The sequence below is a fragment of the Myodes glareolus genome, chromosome 4 (genome assembly GCF_982192425.1).
Source record: "Myodes glareolus chromosome 4, mMyoGla1.1, whole genome shotgun sequence".
Lineage (NCBI taxonomy): Eukaryota > Metazoa > Chordata > Mammalia > Rodentia > Cricetidae > Myodes > Myodes glareolus.
This window is the reverse complement of record NC_142029.1, coordinates 64,865,345-64,882,592: the sequence shown is the minus strand read 5'-3', so window position 1 is coordinate 64,882,592 and position 17,248 is coordinate 64,865,345. Positions and strand designations below refer to the sequence as shown.

Here is a 17,248-nt window from a genome sequence, read left to right as displayed (position 1 = left end):
GTGGGGAAGATTCAATCTACCTGTCTTGGCAGGATGAGCAGATCGATTCCCAGGTGAAGCATCCAGAAAGCTGGAGAGGTAAAGGCCACTTCTTTTGCTTCTGTGTGGGTGGCTTTGCCAAACCCAGAGGCAAGGAAGGTCTTCTGTCTTCTTAGAGGACCCAAAGGGAGCTGCAAAAGCTGGCATGTCTCTGTATTAGAAGCTCTTGTTGTTAAAATGCCATGATCTCAGCTCTATAAAGGCAATTGACAACTAGGTACCATTACCTGTTATTTTAAACTGGGCGTATAAGCTAAATTTAGATGCATATGTTATCCAATTAGTCACAGTTTATCAATGCTGGTAGAATGCTAGCACATGTGGGAACTCTAAAATGGCAGCTACCCATGTGTTTGTAATTTTCCAGAGATGCTGTAATCTGGAAGTACACATGTACACAGAAACTTAAATTCACATCACAAAGACACAGTTACACATTTATATAAACATATTGTGGCCACATTATTTTAACAGTCTTAGAATTCTGTGTCAGCTGACTAGATAATGTAAGAGGGAGCAGAAACATAAGGATGAAACATTAGGCCAGGGAAACAGCTGATGGAGGATCCCGGCACAGTTAGGCCTGGTGGGGACATGGCAAGCAGCTGGGAAGGGAGCAGGAGCAGTGGAGGTGCCAGAGAGGTTCTGGGTGCACTGAGCGCGGGGCCCAGCTGTCGTTTGCTGTTCTGGGCCCTTGTTCTTTGTGCCTTAGCACAAGGCTGAGTGCCTGGCCTGCACAGGGGCCCAGGGGCAGGGCCCATCAGAGTCACACTGGAGTCTTCTCCTGGTAGCTGAGAGACCTTTCTTTCTGTCATCACTATATACAAAGGATTTGTTGGTCCCTCCACGACCAGAGACACAACTTCCTGCCACCTCCTCCTACCTGCCACTCAGGACCCTGCACGACACCTGTATGAAAGGAAATGCCAGAATGTTTAGACGCCAAACACGGCTTGCTGAAGGGCATTTGATTTGCTGTCGCAGAACAGCATAGTGAACCTTGTGCTATTGTCAAAGGGGCATCGGGAAGGACAACAGCTATATCAATATTCAGAAACACACGAATCTAATGCCATTTACTTCTTTGTGCGTGCGTGTGTGTGTGCATATGTACATGCTTGTGTGTGTGTGTGTGTGTGTGTGTGTGTGAGAAATCCGTGTTGGGTATCTTCCTCAATTGCTCTCCCTTATTTTTTGAGACACAGTCTTTCACTGCTCACTGTTTTCGCTAAGCCATCTGGCCAGTGAGCTCCTGTCTTTCACACACCAGTGTGGGGGTTACAGGCACACACCTCTGTGCACAGCTTCTTTGTGGGTGCCGGGGATCTGAATGTACAGTAAGCACTTCACCCACTGAGCTGGAGGCTAGCTGTTGAGCAGTGCTGATCAATGGATAATCTGTCTCCACACTTCCCGATATGACAGCTACTAGCCCTATGTATTTGTTGAGCCCTAAGATGGAGCCAATGCTGATTTTTAATTTCATTTCATGTAAGTTAAGTTGAATCATCACATATCGCCAGCAGCTTTGGCACTGGACAACACAAGTCTACAGAATAAAACCAGGACTCTGTTGTTTTTCCGTCGGCACAAAGGCTGTGCTTTCATCTACGGCTGTTTCAGCCAGCAACTGTGACTCTGCAGTTACTGGCCTGCGTCTCTGGCATTGGTCTGGCCACTCAGGCTGTGGCCTGGAGGGAATTCTGTTCCCACGGGCACGGCTATGTCGCTGCCACCAAATGTAGCTTTTTATTAAATCTCCACCATTCTATTTACCAATAACACTTGGGAGTCAAAGGCTGGGGTGAAAACCTGCTAGCTCAGAGAAGTGGAGTAACTGACCCTCTCTTTACTGGCATCTCTGAAAGAGTATCCCCTCCACTCTGCTAAAACAAAAAGCCCACACCACAGAAAGTCCCTCCCTACCACCTTCTCTGCCTCTCTACTGTCTTACAGAACCCTCTGAGTCTCTATGACACTTCCTGTCAACTAGTTGCTAAGTCAGCCTCCTGAGTTGATTCTATTTAATTAATGCAAACACACACTTGGGGTTCACAGTGTGATTGAATATCTCTCCCACAATACTCTGTGGCATTTAAACAGGTCTTTCTTTTTTCGCTTACTTTTCAGGGAAGCGCTGGTTTCCATGGACCACTGGGGGAAACAGGCAGTGCAGGACCTCTGGTAGGTGTAACTGCTGGAGGGGGCAGGGGACTCCGTTGCAGGAAAGCTGGGTAGTAGAAGAGAGGGCTAGGCTGCCGCATGGCTAACTTGTTTCTTTTTTTGAGATCTTTTCTTCCTTTGTGCTCTTAGGGGTCATATGGAAGACATGGCCTCCCAGGGTTGAAGGTCAGTATTTCTGGAGAGTTCTCTTTGTTCTACAACTAAGGCCTACTTTTATGGTTCTCTCTGAAGTCAAGGGGAGCACTGGTTGGCTGTTGAGGGGGCACAGGGATCACTGGGAAGTTATTGTGGAAGAAGGGAAAGGTTAGAATGGCCTCCACCCACTAAATTTCATTAGGATTTAAAACAGTACTCTAGAGAAGAGCTCTCATTTCTGAATAAAAAGACATTTCTGGGTGAAGGTCAGGGCTCCCTGTGTGTGCACGAGCAAGCGCACACTGTGGAGATGAAGGGAAAGGGTTGAGGCCAGGGTGTCTCCCGAGGAGAGTCAGTGTAGTTTGATAGTGGCCCAGGGACTGTTCCGGGGAGGAATCTTGTTTTACCTATTAGATGCTTGTCCACGTCAGCTCATGGGACTCTTCCCATAGCTCCTGTTCCACAGGGTCAGGAGAATGGCCTACAATAGCCATTGTTTTTGGTTTAGAATGAGTGAGTTATGAAGTACATAGCAAGTCAAAGCAAAAGAATAAAAAAGCAAGAGATACACAGAGAGCAAACTGTCATCAAATTGGGCGCTCGGAATATCCAGCAGAAACCAGCTGGGGAAGCTCCGGGGATGGTATCTTCAGATCCGGCATTCACGACATTCAGTAGACGATGGCAGGGGAAGCTGAGGCATGTCTCCATGGATGAGCTTTTCGTGGCTGGACTTTTGACTGTCCCTCCCCCACCGAAGGCATTTTTATATCACGGGATAAAAAGCAGTAACCTCTTTTTTTATTGGGAAGATTTTTAATTCAACTGTTCTCAAGATAAAATGCTTCACTCCTGGGCTGTTTTGCTCTTCTCTGCCCTCCTCACAGAGCTGGGAGTTGGCAGCCCATCCTCGGACAAAGGAGCCTGAGATGACCCCTTCAGACAAACATGCTTAGGTCTGAAATAGGGGAGTGGGCCAGCCCCACTTCCAGAGTCAGCTTCCCAGAGAGTTCAAACCGCACCTGTCAGTTTAGCAATATACTAACATATGTCCCAGTGCCTCAGCCCCGGAGGATGGTCAGCTTAAGGTTTGTCTGAGCTTTAACAGAGTGAGTTCAAGGCCATCCAGGGCAACTTAGTGAGACTGTCTCAAAATGAAACGTAGAAACTGGTCTGGGGTGTATCTCTGCCTTAGAACTCTTGCCTAGCAGATCGACTAGCAACTTGGAAGGAACTCGCCAGAGACCCCACAACTGACAGATTCAAATCTAATGCCCAAATCAAAGACTATGATGCTCTTTTGAAGATTTTGTACAAAATCAACTTAATGCCTGTAGGCTTCTCTCGGACGCAGTCTGACCACACTCCACTCATGTTTTAGAGACATGGAACCAGCTTGGCTCACTTTGCTGTTGATTTCTTACCCATCGACCTCCTTTCCCATCTACTCCCTGCCACATCTTTGTCATGTATTTATCTGTCCACTCTCGGTCACATTAATTGAGCATCCATCGCTTTATGATTTTGTTTTCTGTGACCTCCCTTGCCCTATTTCTTTTATGTTTTGTGAACCTGTTGTTAATTAATCACATAGCTTCCTAATAGAACCCCACTATAGTTAGTCATGTGAGGATTTTTTTTTTCTGTCACTCTTTCATTTGGAACAGGAATGAACTTGTGAAAACTATGGGATGTAACTGAATGCTTCTTCTTTTCACAGATTATCAACATGATGGGCTCTTTACAGAGGCCTGCTTGTATTTCTATTTAAGTTTTTAATTAATATTTTTCCTCAGTAGATGAATGGATAATGAAAATTTGGTCCACCAACAGAATGCAATTTAGCTCTAAAGAAAATAAAATCACAAAATGTGTAGAAAAAAGGATGGACTTAGAATGGATAATATTAAGTGAACTTACATAATCTCAGAAGGAAAAAAAAAGATTATTCTCCTTAATATGTGAATTCTAGCACACATGTTTATCATATATGTATACATACAGTATAATGTGTAGAAAGGAGAATAAGAAAGCAGGGATGGGGTGAGGTGTAAGGGTCACCCTAGTCTAGAAGTTCGAGTAGTAGGACCACAACAGTAGGACCACATAGTAGGACCACATTCCCAAACCCGACTGCCCTGTGTGGGCAACATTCTGTTTCCATGTGTAAGATAAAGGTCCTTGACACTAGGGCGTCTATTGTTATGATAAACACCACAACTCAAAACAAATCAGTGAGGCGAGGTTTCTTTCAGCTAATAGGTCCACATAACCATCCATCCTCAGGGAAGTCAGGGCAGGAACTGAAGAGGAGACCACGGAAGAATGCGGCTTAGGGGAATGTGGCTTACGACTTGCTCTCCCTAGCCTGTTCAGTTTACTTCCTTATATACCCCAGGATCACCTGCCCAGGGATAGCACCACCCATGTGGGCCCTCCCATGTCGATCACTAACCATAAAAAGCCCTACAGATACGTCCACAGGTCAGTCTGGTGGGGGCATTTTCTCAATTGAGGAGTGACTTCCCAAGTGACTCCAGTTTGTGTCAAGGTAACAAAATTAGCCAGCGCATGAGAACTGAGTTCATGTATCTTAAAGAGAGGGCAGAAGGGCTGGAGAGATGGTTCAGTGGCTAAAATGCTTGAGGCAAAAATGCAGGGGCCTGAGCCCCATCCCCAGAACCTATGGGAAGAGGCAGAGGCAGGGAGATTCTGGGGCTCACTGGTCAGCTGGCTTTCCTAATTGGTGAAACCCAGGTCCCAGTAAGTGACCCTGTCTCAAAACAAAGGTTGACAGTCCTCGAGGCAGATCACCAAGATTGACCTCTGGCACACACACACACACACACACACACACACACACACACACACACATGAGATTCAGGTTTTTTTTTTTTTTGAGATAGAGTTCTTATGCAAAATGGAAAATAGGAGTTTGGGTTATGTAAATAAAGGAATTCTGTCTCATCGCTGGTGGAGCTTCTCGAAAGTGATGTATGAAGACTATTGAAGACTGGGAAGGAAAGGCAGTAACAATCAGCCCCTGCATTTTCTCAGTCAAAGGGGAAACCCCTCAGATTCCTTCTCTGGCATGAATCCATTTCTGGGGAGGACTGAGCACAACTAATCCAATCTTTTTCCTGTGACTTATCCTGAAGGCTTTTAAGGGATGTCTTGCAAAACTGTCCTTAATAGAACACTTGCTTTGGCTGGAAGCTCTCTGATTATTATTATTATTTTTTTTCATTTTTGCAGGGTATGCGTGGAGATGCTGGTGAACCGGGTTCTCAAGGAGAGCCTGGGTATCCAGGCCCACAGGTTGTATTAGGAACTGGATTTTAATTTAAGGAGACGTGTTTGAAACCTTTTCTTTGTGTGATAGAAATTTGAGTCAGAATGACCCTAAGGAAGCTTCCGGGCCTTCCAAAGCAGGCTGCACAGCTCCTCTTTTGGAAAGGCCAAACCACAATAGTTGGTATTGATTAGATTCCACGTCCTTGCTACTAACCTAGGTCTTAACACCGGTTCACTCATTCTACTATCTGGGGGCTGAGAAGGCTTATTAGTCCATTTCACAGGGACAAAATAGAGGAGGGATGGAGAAGGTGGGCAAATTGGCCAAAGTCACACTGCTAGTGAGTTGATAGGATTAGAAATTGAAGTTAAAGTCAAGGCTCTTAATGAATGCCCCTGAAGCTATGATTCGAGTTGCTCCAAAGTTGAATTTAATTCCTTAAAATTGCATTTATTCCATCAGCAAAGTGCTTACTGGGTGTCTGTTATGCTTGGGACTCCCTCCTCACAGTCCCTGGGGTGCTAAAACCAGCAAGACATGAGTCTTCCCTTAAGACCTTCAGTCCATTGAGGGTTGTCAGTTCCGAAGCGTCAAATGGAAACACGAATTTCCAAGCAGCTAATTTGGAACCCTTAAAGAAAAAGCCAAACCTATCATTTTACACATTGTTTCTTTCATAAAACAAATTATTTCCAAGTTCACTGCAACGGGAGAACTTAAAACTGACAACAAACTTCATTCCCATCGACTCCTCTCCCCATCGTTAAAAATCCTGCAAGTGTCAGACAATAATTTGAGAAGCTGTCTGCTGATGTAGGTGGCAAAGACACTCAGAAGAAAAGAGCAATCAAGTGTAATTAGGGCGTGTTTGCTTTATGACAGAGAAATGGCATCAGGAGGAAATAATGAAGAAGCCTATTTTTTTCCCCTGTTTTCTCTTTGATCACTGGCTCATCTCAGATTGGGACCCCTGTTACTGCCACGTCCCTGCTTTCTTTCCTTTAGTCACCGGCTTCTGCTTTTTGAAAGGGCTGCACATCGTGCTGAGAACCATAAGCGAGATAATCGATAGAACCCGTCCTCCATTCTCACCTTCCCACTGGGTTGTGGGGGTGATGGTCTATTTAAATCAATGATTGTCAACACCTCACCTGGGAGAGTAGAAGCCAAGATCAATGCTCCCATTAGGGATGTATTTCTCAGAAAAACCAGAGAAAAATTAAAGTGTCACAATCAGTAAAGCAAAACAGACCTGGAGGAAAATAAGCACCTCTTGCCCCTAGCAACAACTCCAGGGAACCTCTGGTTCTGGAGAGAGAAACAGTTGTCATCTGGCCTGTGCAAATAAAAAGCTCATTTCCAAGTGAGAGGCACACCATAACTGCTGCTCTCAGCCCGCTCTGTCGGGTGGGTGAGGACATGAAAACACTTTCAAACTCCAATGCTTGGCAGGTCCATCTGGAAAGACTGCTGAAAGCATGGATGCCAGGGACCTGTGCCCTCTCTTGTAGATGGAGCGAGTGTAGAGTGGGCGGTCCATGAACACGCCAGCGTGTAGAGACGACCTGACTCAGCTTGGTAGAGACGACACAGGGAGGGATCTGCTCTGGGTACCTTTGTTCAGCAAACGTTTGAGATGATTTTGCACTTGCACGGGGCCTAAATGACTGTGTAAAAATTGGTTGGATTTTGATATCTCTTCTGGAACAGGGACCCAGAGGAAGGCAAGGACCCCCAGGAATTTTTGGCCAAAAAGGGGACCTGGGTGCCCAGGTAGGTTTGCAAAACAAGTAGCTACAGTACAGCTGCTGATGAACAGTGGCTGACTCGTGCCCCTGAGGATTCATTGGGTGAGCCGCTTGGGTGAGTACCAAAGACTTCGAGAACGTCCAGTCTCATGATGTTGGCATTGGTATCAACTCTGTACCCCCTTCATTTTGGGCACACTGTGACCAATAGGTTCTGGGTTTGAACCTCCAGGATAGATCACAGCTCGTGTTGCTGTGCAGGAGACACGTTTCCCTTGCCCATTCCTCACGAGTGTGAAAGGGCATCCTTGCCTGTGAAGATAAAGCCACAGAGGCTGAAAGAGAGGCAATGACTTGTACAGATAGCAAGTGGTCGAATGGACTCCAGCTTGGGTCTTTCTAGTGCCTGGTCCACGGTCCATCTCATGTCTGTGGCTAGTGGGAAGGTCAGAGAGACTGAGCTGTACGGTCAAGTGACTTCCTGAGGGCAGGGGCATTTGCCTCTGCTTAGACACTTGAGCAGCAGGATTTGAGTCAGATCGCAGTTTCCACCCACTCAGAATGGCAGCTCTTGGATGACCAAAGCTATAGTCCTGTCCTCAGTCTCACCCTGGGTAACAAAGTCTAGTTTGCTGCTTTTAAAGCTTTTAGAGCACAGATATCTGTCTATCTCTATCATCCGTCTGTCTGTATCTCTGCCTATCACCTCTCTCTCTCATCTATCTATCTATCTATCTATCTATCTATCTATCTATCTATCTATCTATCTATCAATCTATGTATGTATATATTATCTATCATAAATCAATCATCTATATTTATTGAAGCAGGGTCTCACTATGTAGCTCTAACTGGTCTGGAACAGAGATCTATCTGCCTCTGCCTCCCTAATGCTGTGATTAAAGGTGTTACAAGCCCTGGCTAAGCTGTTATTTAAAAAATCTCACTGTGGGGGCTAGATAGATGGCTCAGCAGTTAAGAGCACTGGCTACTCTTCCAGGGGACCCAGGTTTGATTCCTAGCACCCACGTGGTGACTCACAGTTGTCTGTGACTCCAGCTCCAGGGGATACTTGCCATCACTGCACATCAAATAAAGTTAAATCAAAAAAACCTCATTGTGATATCGTAAGTGTCATTTGAACAGGTTTCCAGTTTGGAGTAGGTAAAAGTCTAGGCTCTAGTTTTCCTGATCTTTCGATCAAGTCACCTTTCCCAGATAGTGTATAGAAAATTCCCCAAGTTCTCAGTATTTTGTAGATTTAATTCTCACATAGTAGATTTTGTGCTTCTTCCCAGACTTTCCCAGCCTACAGTTGAACTGCGTCTGCTCTGCATTTTGCTTGTTGGAAGATAACAGTGGTTACATCTTCATGCCAATTCCCTTCTTCCTTGTGAAGATACAGGCAAATGTTCTGTTCCTGTAAATAGCATCACAGAGGTTCAGGGAGATTAAGCGACTTGCCACCCAGACAGAAAGTAGTTGGATTGGCCTCTGACTTGAGTCTGGAGGTGGTGATTCATGAGACATTGACAATTCCAGACCATTTCAGTAATATACATGCTTTTGACTCATAGTGGGATGATATCCCAACGAAGCCATCCACAGCTGAGAATGTCAGCGTGGCCAACCAACATCGTAGTTTAGCAATACAGCCCTGGAGAGTATGGGTTGTTGACTCTTGTGACTTCATGGTGGTGGTTCACTGCCAATACCCAACATCACAAGACAGTCTTGTATCAAGTATGAGTATCCCAGGAAAAGGCAACATTTGAAGTATGGGTTTGACTATATGCATATGATTTTTTCTCTATTATAAAGTATAAAACAAAAAAGTAGTCAAATTGCTATAAGCCAGGGGCTATATGTAGTAAGAGCCATGATTTTAGTCATGGTATCATTGTAGGGGATTCCTGGGCCTCCAGGACCAAATGGCTCAAAAGGACGAGCTGGACTCAGAGGAGTGAAGGTGGGTGTGACTTTAAGATCCCTTTGGACTTTCTTCTTGCCCAACTCTTTCCCCGCTGTGTGATCATTTCCAGCATGTTTCTGATGTTGATGATGCTATTGGTTGCCTGTTAGCCGGTAGCTGGATAACGCATACAAAGAAGGAAATTATACAAACTGACCTAAGGCGAAGTGGCTCACATATATCAGGAGGCAAAAGCGCACTGATAGAGAGACACACGGACTCACTGCAAGTGTACGTTCTCACACCCACACCTCTCTAATTTATGCTGTGCATCTACTCTCATCGGCAGTACAAAGACCACTGGTACACTTACAATTGATGTTATTTAACACACACACACACACACACACACACACACACACACACTGAGAGAGAGAGAGAGAGATACTTTTGAATCCAGCCTCTGCGTCTGAGAAGAATCGTGCAGGATTTGTAAGCGTGGCTTATTTCCCTTAACACAATGAGTTACAGTGGCATCCATTTTCCCTGCAGCTTTTCTTTATAGCTGTATCCAATTCCACTGTGAATTTGTATTCCATTTCCAAGAAAGCCTTAAGCCTTTCGACTGACTGTATGGTGATGCTAACAGGGCTTGAAAAGTCTAACCAAACAACCTCTAAGGAAAATGGCACAAAGATGCATAAACTCATGAGAGAAAATTAATTTTATCTTTCCTCTCTATTAAAAGGGAGAGCTTGGCCTTGCAGGAGAGAGAGGCCCACTGGGTCAGCGAGGACCAAGAGGGCAGCCTGTAAGTCTAGTTTCTATTTTCAACCCCTGGTTGAATTCCTTGTATTTTTCTTATTTGGTCTATGTTCTTGTTTCACATAAAAGAATACTCTTGATGATTTAACTTGGGGTTACCAATGTGACATAATGGCTTGAGCTGTTGAGGATTTAGCCAAAGTTTCATATAAATAAAGAATCCAAAAATGTGCTGGAGTTTCTTTTGCCTTTTCATTGTTGAAGGGGGAATGTCTCTGAGCCTCCTCTATTTGATAAGGATGTTTTTCAAATATCTGAGTCTTTGGGGACTAATGAGATGCTCAGAGAAACTAAAAAAAAAGCTGTGTATGTGTGTGTGTGTGTGAGAGAGAGAGAGAGAGAGAGAGAGAGAGAGAGAGAGAGAGAGAGACAGAGAGAGAGAGACAGAGAGAGAGAGAGAGAGACAGAGAGAGAGAGACAGAGAGAGAGAGACAGAGAGAGAGAGAGAACATATATACGTTCTGTATGTGTGTGTAAGCATGCTCATACCATGGTGTGTGGAGGTTAACCTTGGGTGATGGTCTACATTTTTTGGCTTCATAAAAAGATTTACTTTATGTGTCTGGGTGTTTTTTTCTGTGTATCACATGATTGCCTGGTGTCTGTGGAAGCCAGAAGAGAGTGTTGGATCTGCTGGAACTGGAGTTACAGACGGCTGTGAGCCACTACATGGGTTCTAGGAATCGAAGCCAGGTCCTCTCTGGAAGAGCAGCCAGTGTTCTTAAACTCTGTGCCATTTCTCCAGCCTTCAACCTTGTTTGAGGAGGGATCTCTTTGGTTTTTATTCGTGTGTGAGGCGGCCCAGATAGTCAGTGAGCTCCACTTCCCTCTGAGAGCACCAGGGTTGAAGATGCGTGCTACCTACCATATCTAGCTTGACATGAGTTCTGGGATTCAAACTCAAATCCTCACACACTGGAGCATTACCCACAGAGCCATCTCCCCCAGCATAGAGACTTACCTTTCTAGATATCACCAGTAAGACACCCAGTTAGAATGGTTAACTTTTCAGACTATGAGTTTAATTATCCAGAGCATAGGAATAATGTTGGAGACCTACAATCATGAGCGATTTCTCCCTACAGATGGCAGGCACTTTCAAAGGCAGCGCTCTGCGCTCTTACCCTGCCCAGTGATGTGAACACAAGAACAAATTAGTTATTTTATGTGGCTGTTTCCAGCTCACCACGTCCCTGCAGTTTGTTTTATCGTAAGAGTAATGTTGTCTTCCAGAGATTTCTTCCAGCAGCGGTTAGGAAGGGCCTAAAGAGTGTCCCCCCACCACTTCAGCACTGAAATTGAATTTGTTGGGAGGGAGAGAAAACTGAAGTAGGCCCAGGAAGCTTAAATTAAAATGTGCAAGAAGGAGCAGAATAGGACTTCTGTGGACTGAGGCAAACGACGCCCCATATCTATACTCCAAAAAAGTAGTGAAATTAGTATTTTGTTTGATTTTATTCAACTGTCTTGGTTGAAGATATCTCAGAGCTTATGCTGCATTCCTTCTCTCTCTCTCTCTCTCTCTCTCTCTCTCTCTCTCTCTTTCTCTCGCTCTCTCTCTAGGGAAAGATATCCTTATCAGATATCTATCTCTCTCTAGGGAAAGATATCCTTATCAGATATCTATATCTCTCTAGGGAAAGATATCCTTATCAGAGGTGACATTTCAGGACCACATAAGCCTGAGGACCTAAATTTGAGCCCCTAGAACTCAGGAGAAGATAGACATGGTGGCGCACATCTTTAACCTCAGCACTCCCACAGTGGGCAGCTTTCAAACACAGGCCTCTGTCTCTCCCTGCAGCTGCCTGTGTGAATACCCTGTGTGTCTTCAGGAGACGAAGACAGAGTAACAACCAACAAAAGGCGCTTTCCTCCCTACAGAGGATTCAGTTTTTTCCCACTCCCCTTACTTTTCTCTCTTTTGTACTTTGAATTTTTCCCAATTAGGGCTACAGGAACAGTCTTCAGGCCTCCACCTTCATTGTTTGCCCTCCCTGTTGATCCAGAAACAGTTTCTGTTCATTTCCCGCAAAACCTACTGCAAGTTTCTGAGTTCACTCCTTGTGATAGAGCCTTCTTATCTGTACGTGTAGGTGTTCAGATCAGTAATGTACAAGAGCATGTGTATGTGTGTGCACTTGTGCACGTGCATGCATGCATGTATGTATGTATGTATGTGTATGCATGTGTGTGTTGAGACAGGGTCTCACTGTGAAGCACAGGCTGGCTCAGATTTAGTCCTCTTGCTTCAGCTCCCGAGAATTGGAAATAATATCAACATGTTTCCCAGACGGTGAGCATGCTGTGGAATAGTCCTTTACACTGTGTGAAGATATGTCACTAGGATTGGCTAGCTAAAAACAAGCCCAAGCTATCAGCCGAGCTCACTTAATTAATAAGATGTCTCCATGTGGTTATTTGGGAGCTGACAGTTGGGACAGAAAAATCCACCCACAGACTCTATGCAAACTTGTCATCTCTTCCCAACAACCATGTAGATGATGCTGCCATGTTCTTCTCTTAAGTCTTATTTCCTCCGATGTGAGTGTTTATCCTGTGAAGGTGTTCTCTCAACCTCCACCAATCCCCACCCTCTTCTCCAGTTTCTTACGTAGTTAACTTATGCAAAGGTTTGGCTCTTGTCATGAGCCATGAGTTGGTCTGGGCGACTCACAGTCAGTTCATCTTTGTGTCCTCTCCTTAGGGTCTTCTTGGTCAAGATGGTTATGGTCATCCAGGAAGAAAAGGCAAGAAGGTGAGGCTCATGTAAAAAAAGTATTCAGATATCAAATCACAGTTTTTATTTCACTTTACCAGAATATGGTGATTTTTCAAGATATGTTTCAGGAATGCCCCCCCCCATGTCATAGCTTTACAGAGTTCCCTCCCTGAGAAGTAAAAGTCTGATTTAGTTACTCACTTATTTAAAAACTCCTCCCAGCCTTGGCTTCCAGCCTCACTAGGTATGCGCTCCCACTCCATCCGGATCTGGGGACATGAACCCTTTCCCAACTCTGTGCCTCTGCAAAAGACTTTTCTTTTCATTCTCCTTCCCTTGAACAACTGTAGCTCATGTTCTAAGATGAACTCACACATCCACGTATTCTCGTAGAAGCTGTGGACTTCCCCAGACACAGTTTGCTGCCCTTTGCTTTGTGCCTTGAAAGCACCAGGCCCCTCCACCCTGTGATCTTCAGCTGACTCTTGTAGTTCATACTGACACACAGACTCCTCAGATGTTTCCTCTTTATCATCCACAACAAATTAAGATCAGCACATCTTCCAACAATAACTTTCCTCCTTCATTTTTCAACATTTTATTTATTTACTTTTACATTTTAATTCACCTTTCTCTGCCCCCTCACCCCTGCGTGTGTGCATGTCTCTCTGTGTATATGTGCATTGCACACAGGGACAACTACTTTAGGGAGTAACTTTTCTCCCTTCATCTTGTCAATTCTGGGAACCAAACTCAGGTAGTTAGGCTTGGCAGCAAGTGCCTCTAACACTGAGCCATCTTATCTTAGTTCTTATCTTAGAAAATGTGTGAATGGACAGGTTGGGATACTGACATATGTGCCCATCACCTTGGTTCGTCAATGGAAATCTTAGGGCCAATTATGTTTTATCTCACTCAAAGTCTCAATCACTGTTCCTCCCTCATGGAAATTATTTTTAAGAACATCCCAGAAACCATACATTTCATGCACAAACATTTTAAGTTGCTTATTTAAAATATTCTTTATAAGTATAATCAGATATCATTATCATACCTGAGAATTAACAATTGTCCTTTAACATCATCCAACATCCCATCCATCAAAACTGATGCTCTGGACAAAGCTGTTTCCCCCGGCAGCCTTTTCTGACTCAGGGATAGAGAACCCATCCTTCTGATCCCATCCCCTGGTTGCTAGGACAAGTGTTTAGAGCCATTTTTGTCACACGTCCAGCCAAGCTTTTTATCACTTCCCATTGTCATTGCTGTCATCTAGGCCAAGTCAACATGGCTTTCTACTTTGATTCTTTCTGAAGCCACCGAAGTTGTTGGCCTCCAGGAGTTAAATGTGGCCCTGTGACTGTCTCCTTCCCAGACGAATGTTGGGGAAACTCTTTTTTTTAAAAATTTATTTATTTATTTATTATGTATGCAATATTCTTTCTGTGTGTATGCCTGCATGCCAGAAGAGGGCACCAGATCTCATAGATGGTTGTGAGCCACCATGTGGTTCCTGGGAATTGAACTCAGGACCTTTGGAAGAGCAGGCAATGCTCTTAACCTCTGCGCCATCTCTCCAGCCCCTTGAGGAAACTCTTAACCACCTGGCACTGATCATTATCCTGTCTCATTCTGCCCCTAGGGTGAACCCGGATTCCCTGGCTATCCTGGTGTGCAAGTAAGAAGAGCTCTCTGTGGGCCTGGCAACTGTTGGCCACTGTCTGTCATGAGTTCGTACGTCTTTCTTTACATTCAGAACTCTGTTTTTGTCTTTGTTAAGGGAGAAGATGGTGACCCAGGCCATGGAGGAGAGAAGGGGGCCAAGGGAATCCGAGGGAAGAGGGTAAGAACCAAAGGGTCATCAGTCATGGTCCCAGGTATGGAGGACACTAGCCTAGCCCTGCTCAGTCGGGACACATTGCACACCCCATCCCATCTTCTCGTTTACGTTCAGGGCAGAAGTGTGGCTTGCAGTGACAAGGAATGGTAACCGCAGAACAGGCAGGCCAGAGTCGCAGCTCTGCACTACCAATTGCTCAAGACAGGTTGAGGGCACCTCTGCCTTGGTGACTGTGGGGAAAATGTAGAAGGACATTGTCAAGGGCAATGCTTTTGAACAAGTGTAGTTTATCTGAGTCTTCCCTATGCTCTCATAGAATGACAGTCCTGTGCCCTGGATAGCTTTTGTCAACTTGATTTGCTGCAGAAGGGAGGGAAGGCAAGAGAGCGTGTGTCTTTCTTGGACTCGGTAATTGGTGTTTTCATCTATCCGCAAGCTCATTAAGACAGTCAGCCCCATGCTTGCTCAGTTGCTTCTGCTCATGGTTGCTCTGACCTGGTAACTTGTCTTTCTCCTTTCAAATATAAAAGATAAAGCATTGATTAAATCCAGTTAATCAGTGTGTTGTGTTACTTCAAATACCTAGAACATGAGCGGAGAGCCTCTGGCCACTCAAAACCTTTCCTGAGACACTGAGTCCCAGAAAGCGCTGTGGGAATTTTTTCCTTTCCCATGGTCGGACCCTCACTACCATACCCACACAGTATGTTTATCACATGCCCATGAGACGTGACTGAGGGTTAAGTCATCTTTTAAGGCTCTGCATGAAAATGTATTTGTGTGTGTATCAGCCATGGCCAAGCTGGAGTTACACAGGTAGGCTAGGAGGGAGCTGTCTAGTCCCCAGAAAGCCTCCTGTCTCTCCATGGATACATGGTTCACAGAGGTCGATGACGGACTCATTGGTCTTAGGTCTGAAGCAGTTTGATATTTTGGGAGGGTCAGTTCTTGTAGCCAACAGGGAAGCTTATTTCTTTGGTTTTTCTCTTTTAGGGTAATTCTGGCTTTCCTGGGTTTGCTGGAATTCCAGGTGACCAAGGCCCACCAGGAAAAATGGTAACAAGTACTCTTCCTGTTTTTATTTTCCTCCTTATGCCAAGATGAGTAAGAGTTTGATAAAAGGAAGAAGAAACAAACATCTGGGACACTGAGCAGAGTCAAGGGCACAGGCAAACTGCTTGGAGAATACTGACTTCAAACCCTATACAGAGTATCCCATGTGCAGTTCTTCTCTGAATGTAGGGGTGACCTCAGAGTGACTGAAGCTTTATGGATCTTCCTAAATACAGAAGCCAATACGTAATACTCATAGGAGAACGTGCTTACCAATGCAAACCCGATGACCAACAAATAAAACCAGAAGGAACTCATCCTGTAGACTAGGCTGCCTCTGTCTCCAAGTGCTGGGATTAAAAGTGTGTGACACCACCACCCCACCCAACCGTACAATCTAAACTGAATTGATAATATTGCAAGACTAGAGGAATTTTAAAATTCCCTGGGACAAGCTGGGCAGTGATGGTGCACACCTTTAGCACCAGCTTTTGTGAGGTAGAGGTAGGGTGGAGCTCTGTGAGTTCAAGGCCAGCCTGGTCTAAAAGAGCTAGTTCCAGAACAGCTAGGGCTATTACACATAGAGAAACCCTGTCTCCAAAAGAAAAAAAAAAGGAAAGAAAAAGAAAGTGGAAGAGGGGAAGACTAGAATTCCCTGGGACGTGGAAAGACTCCAAGGCTTCGCCCTCTGTCCTGTTTTAGAGACTGGGTATATTTTGCCTCTCTGTTGCTGTGAGTAAACAACCAAAAGCAACTTGGGAAGGAATGGGTTTATCTGGCTTACAGGTGACAGTCTATCAGTGAGGGAAATCAAAGCAAGGGCTTAAGGCAGGAAGGAACTTGATGGCTGGGACTGATGCAGAGACCATAGAGGGCTACTGCTTACTGGTTTGCTCCCCTACCTGGGACGGTGCTCCATCTATTCAGTGGTGCTCCATCTATCCACAGTTGTCTGGGACCTTCTGTCTCAGCTGGCAATTGAGAAAATGCCTCATAGGCATGTCCATAGGCCAGTCTGAGACAGTTCTTCAGTTGAGAGTCATTCTTTCAAGGTATGTCTAGGTTTGTATCAAGTTGACAAAAGCTATCCAGGGCACAGGACTGTCCTTCTATGAGAGGTAGTGTATTCATCAGCCAGGGACAGGCGAGAGGGACATGCTAGACTTACTGGAGCTCAGGATTTTTGCTGTAAAGAGCAACTAAGTCAGAACACCAACATCATAGAGGTAGTTCACGGCCATTTGATGGTGAAACAGATTGAGCAGGGGTTTCAGTACAGCAACCTGCCTAAGGCTACAAATTACTGCCCTGGAAGGTCTAAACAAAGGCTTTCTAGGCTCCCAGGGGGGGCTGGAGCCAGACAGCTGAAGTTGGAAGGCTTCAGGGCAGAGACAGGGTAGGAATGAGAGGCCCGAAGAGCAGGAACAAGGGAGATAGAAGGACGTACTCTGGAATAGCTTGCGGTAAGACCTGGGATTTTGAATGACTGTGCTTT

At 45.1% G+C, this 17,248-nt stretch overlaps 1 protein-coding gene across 1 annotated transcript in view; it reads left to right on the top strand.

The window, feature by feature from the left end:
* LOC125389035 (collagen alpha-4(VI) chain-like) overlaps nt 1-17,248 on the top strand; it is a 105,489-nt gene that overhangs the window by 63,440 nt on the left and 24,801 nt on the right. The window contains exons 20-29 of the mRNA XM_087905508.1: nt 2,170-2,223; nt 2,353-2,388; nt 5,614-5,676; nt 7,364-7,426; nt 9,308-9,370; nt 10,062-10,124; nt 12,846-12,896; nt 14,503-14,538; nt 14,641-14,703; nt 15,694-15,756. Of these exons, the coding sequence (XP_087761634.1) occupies nt 2,170-2,223; nt 2,353-2,388; nt 5,614-5,676; nt 7,364-7,426; nt 9,308-9,370; nt 10,062-10,124; nt 12,846-12,896; nt 14,503-14,538; nt 14,641-14,703; nt 15,694-15,756 (555 nt within the window). The remainder of the gene's footprint in view (nt 1-2,169; nt 2,224-2,352; nt 2,389-5,613; nt 5,677-7,363; nt 7,427-9,307; nt 9,371-10,061; nt 10,125-12,845; nt 12,897-14,502; nt 14,539-14,640; nt 14,704-15,693; nt 15,757-17,248) is intronic.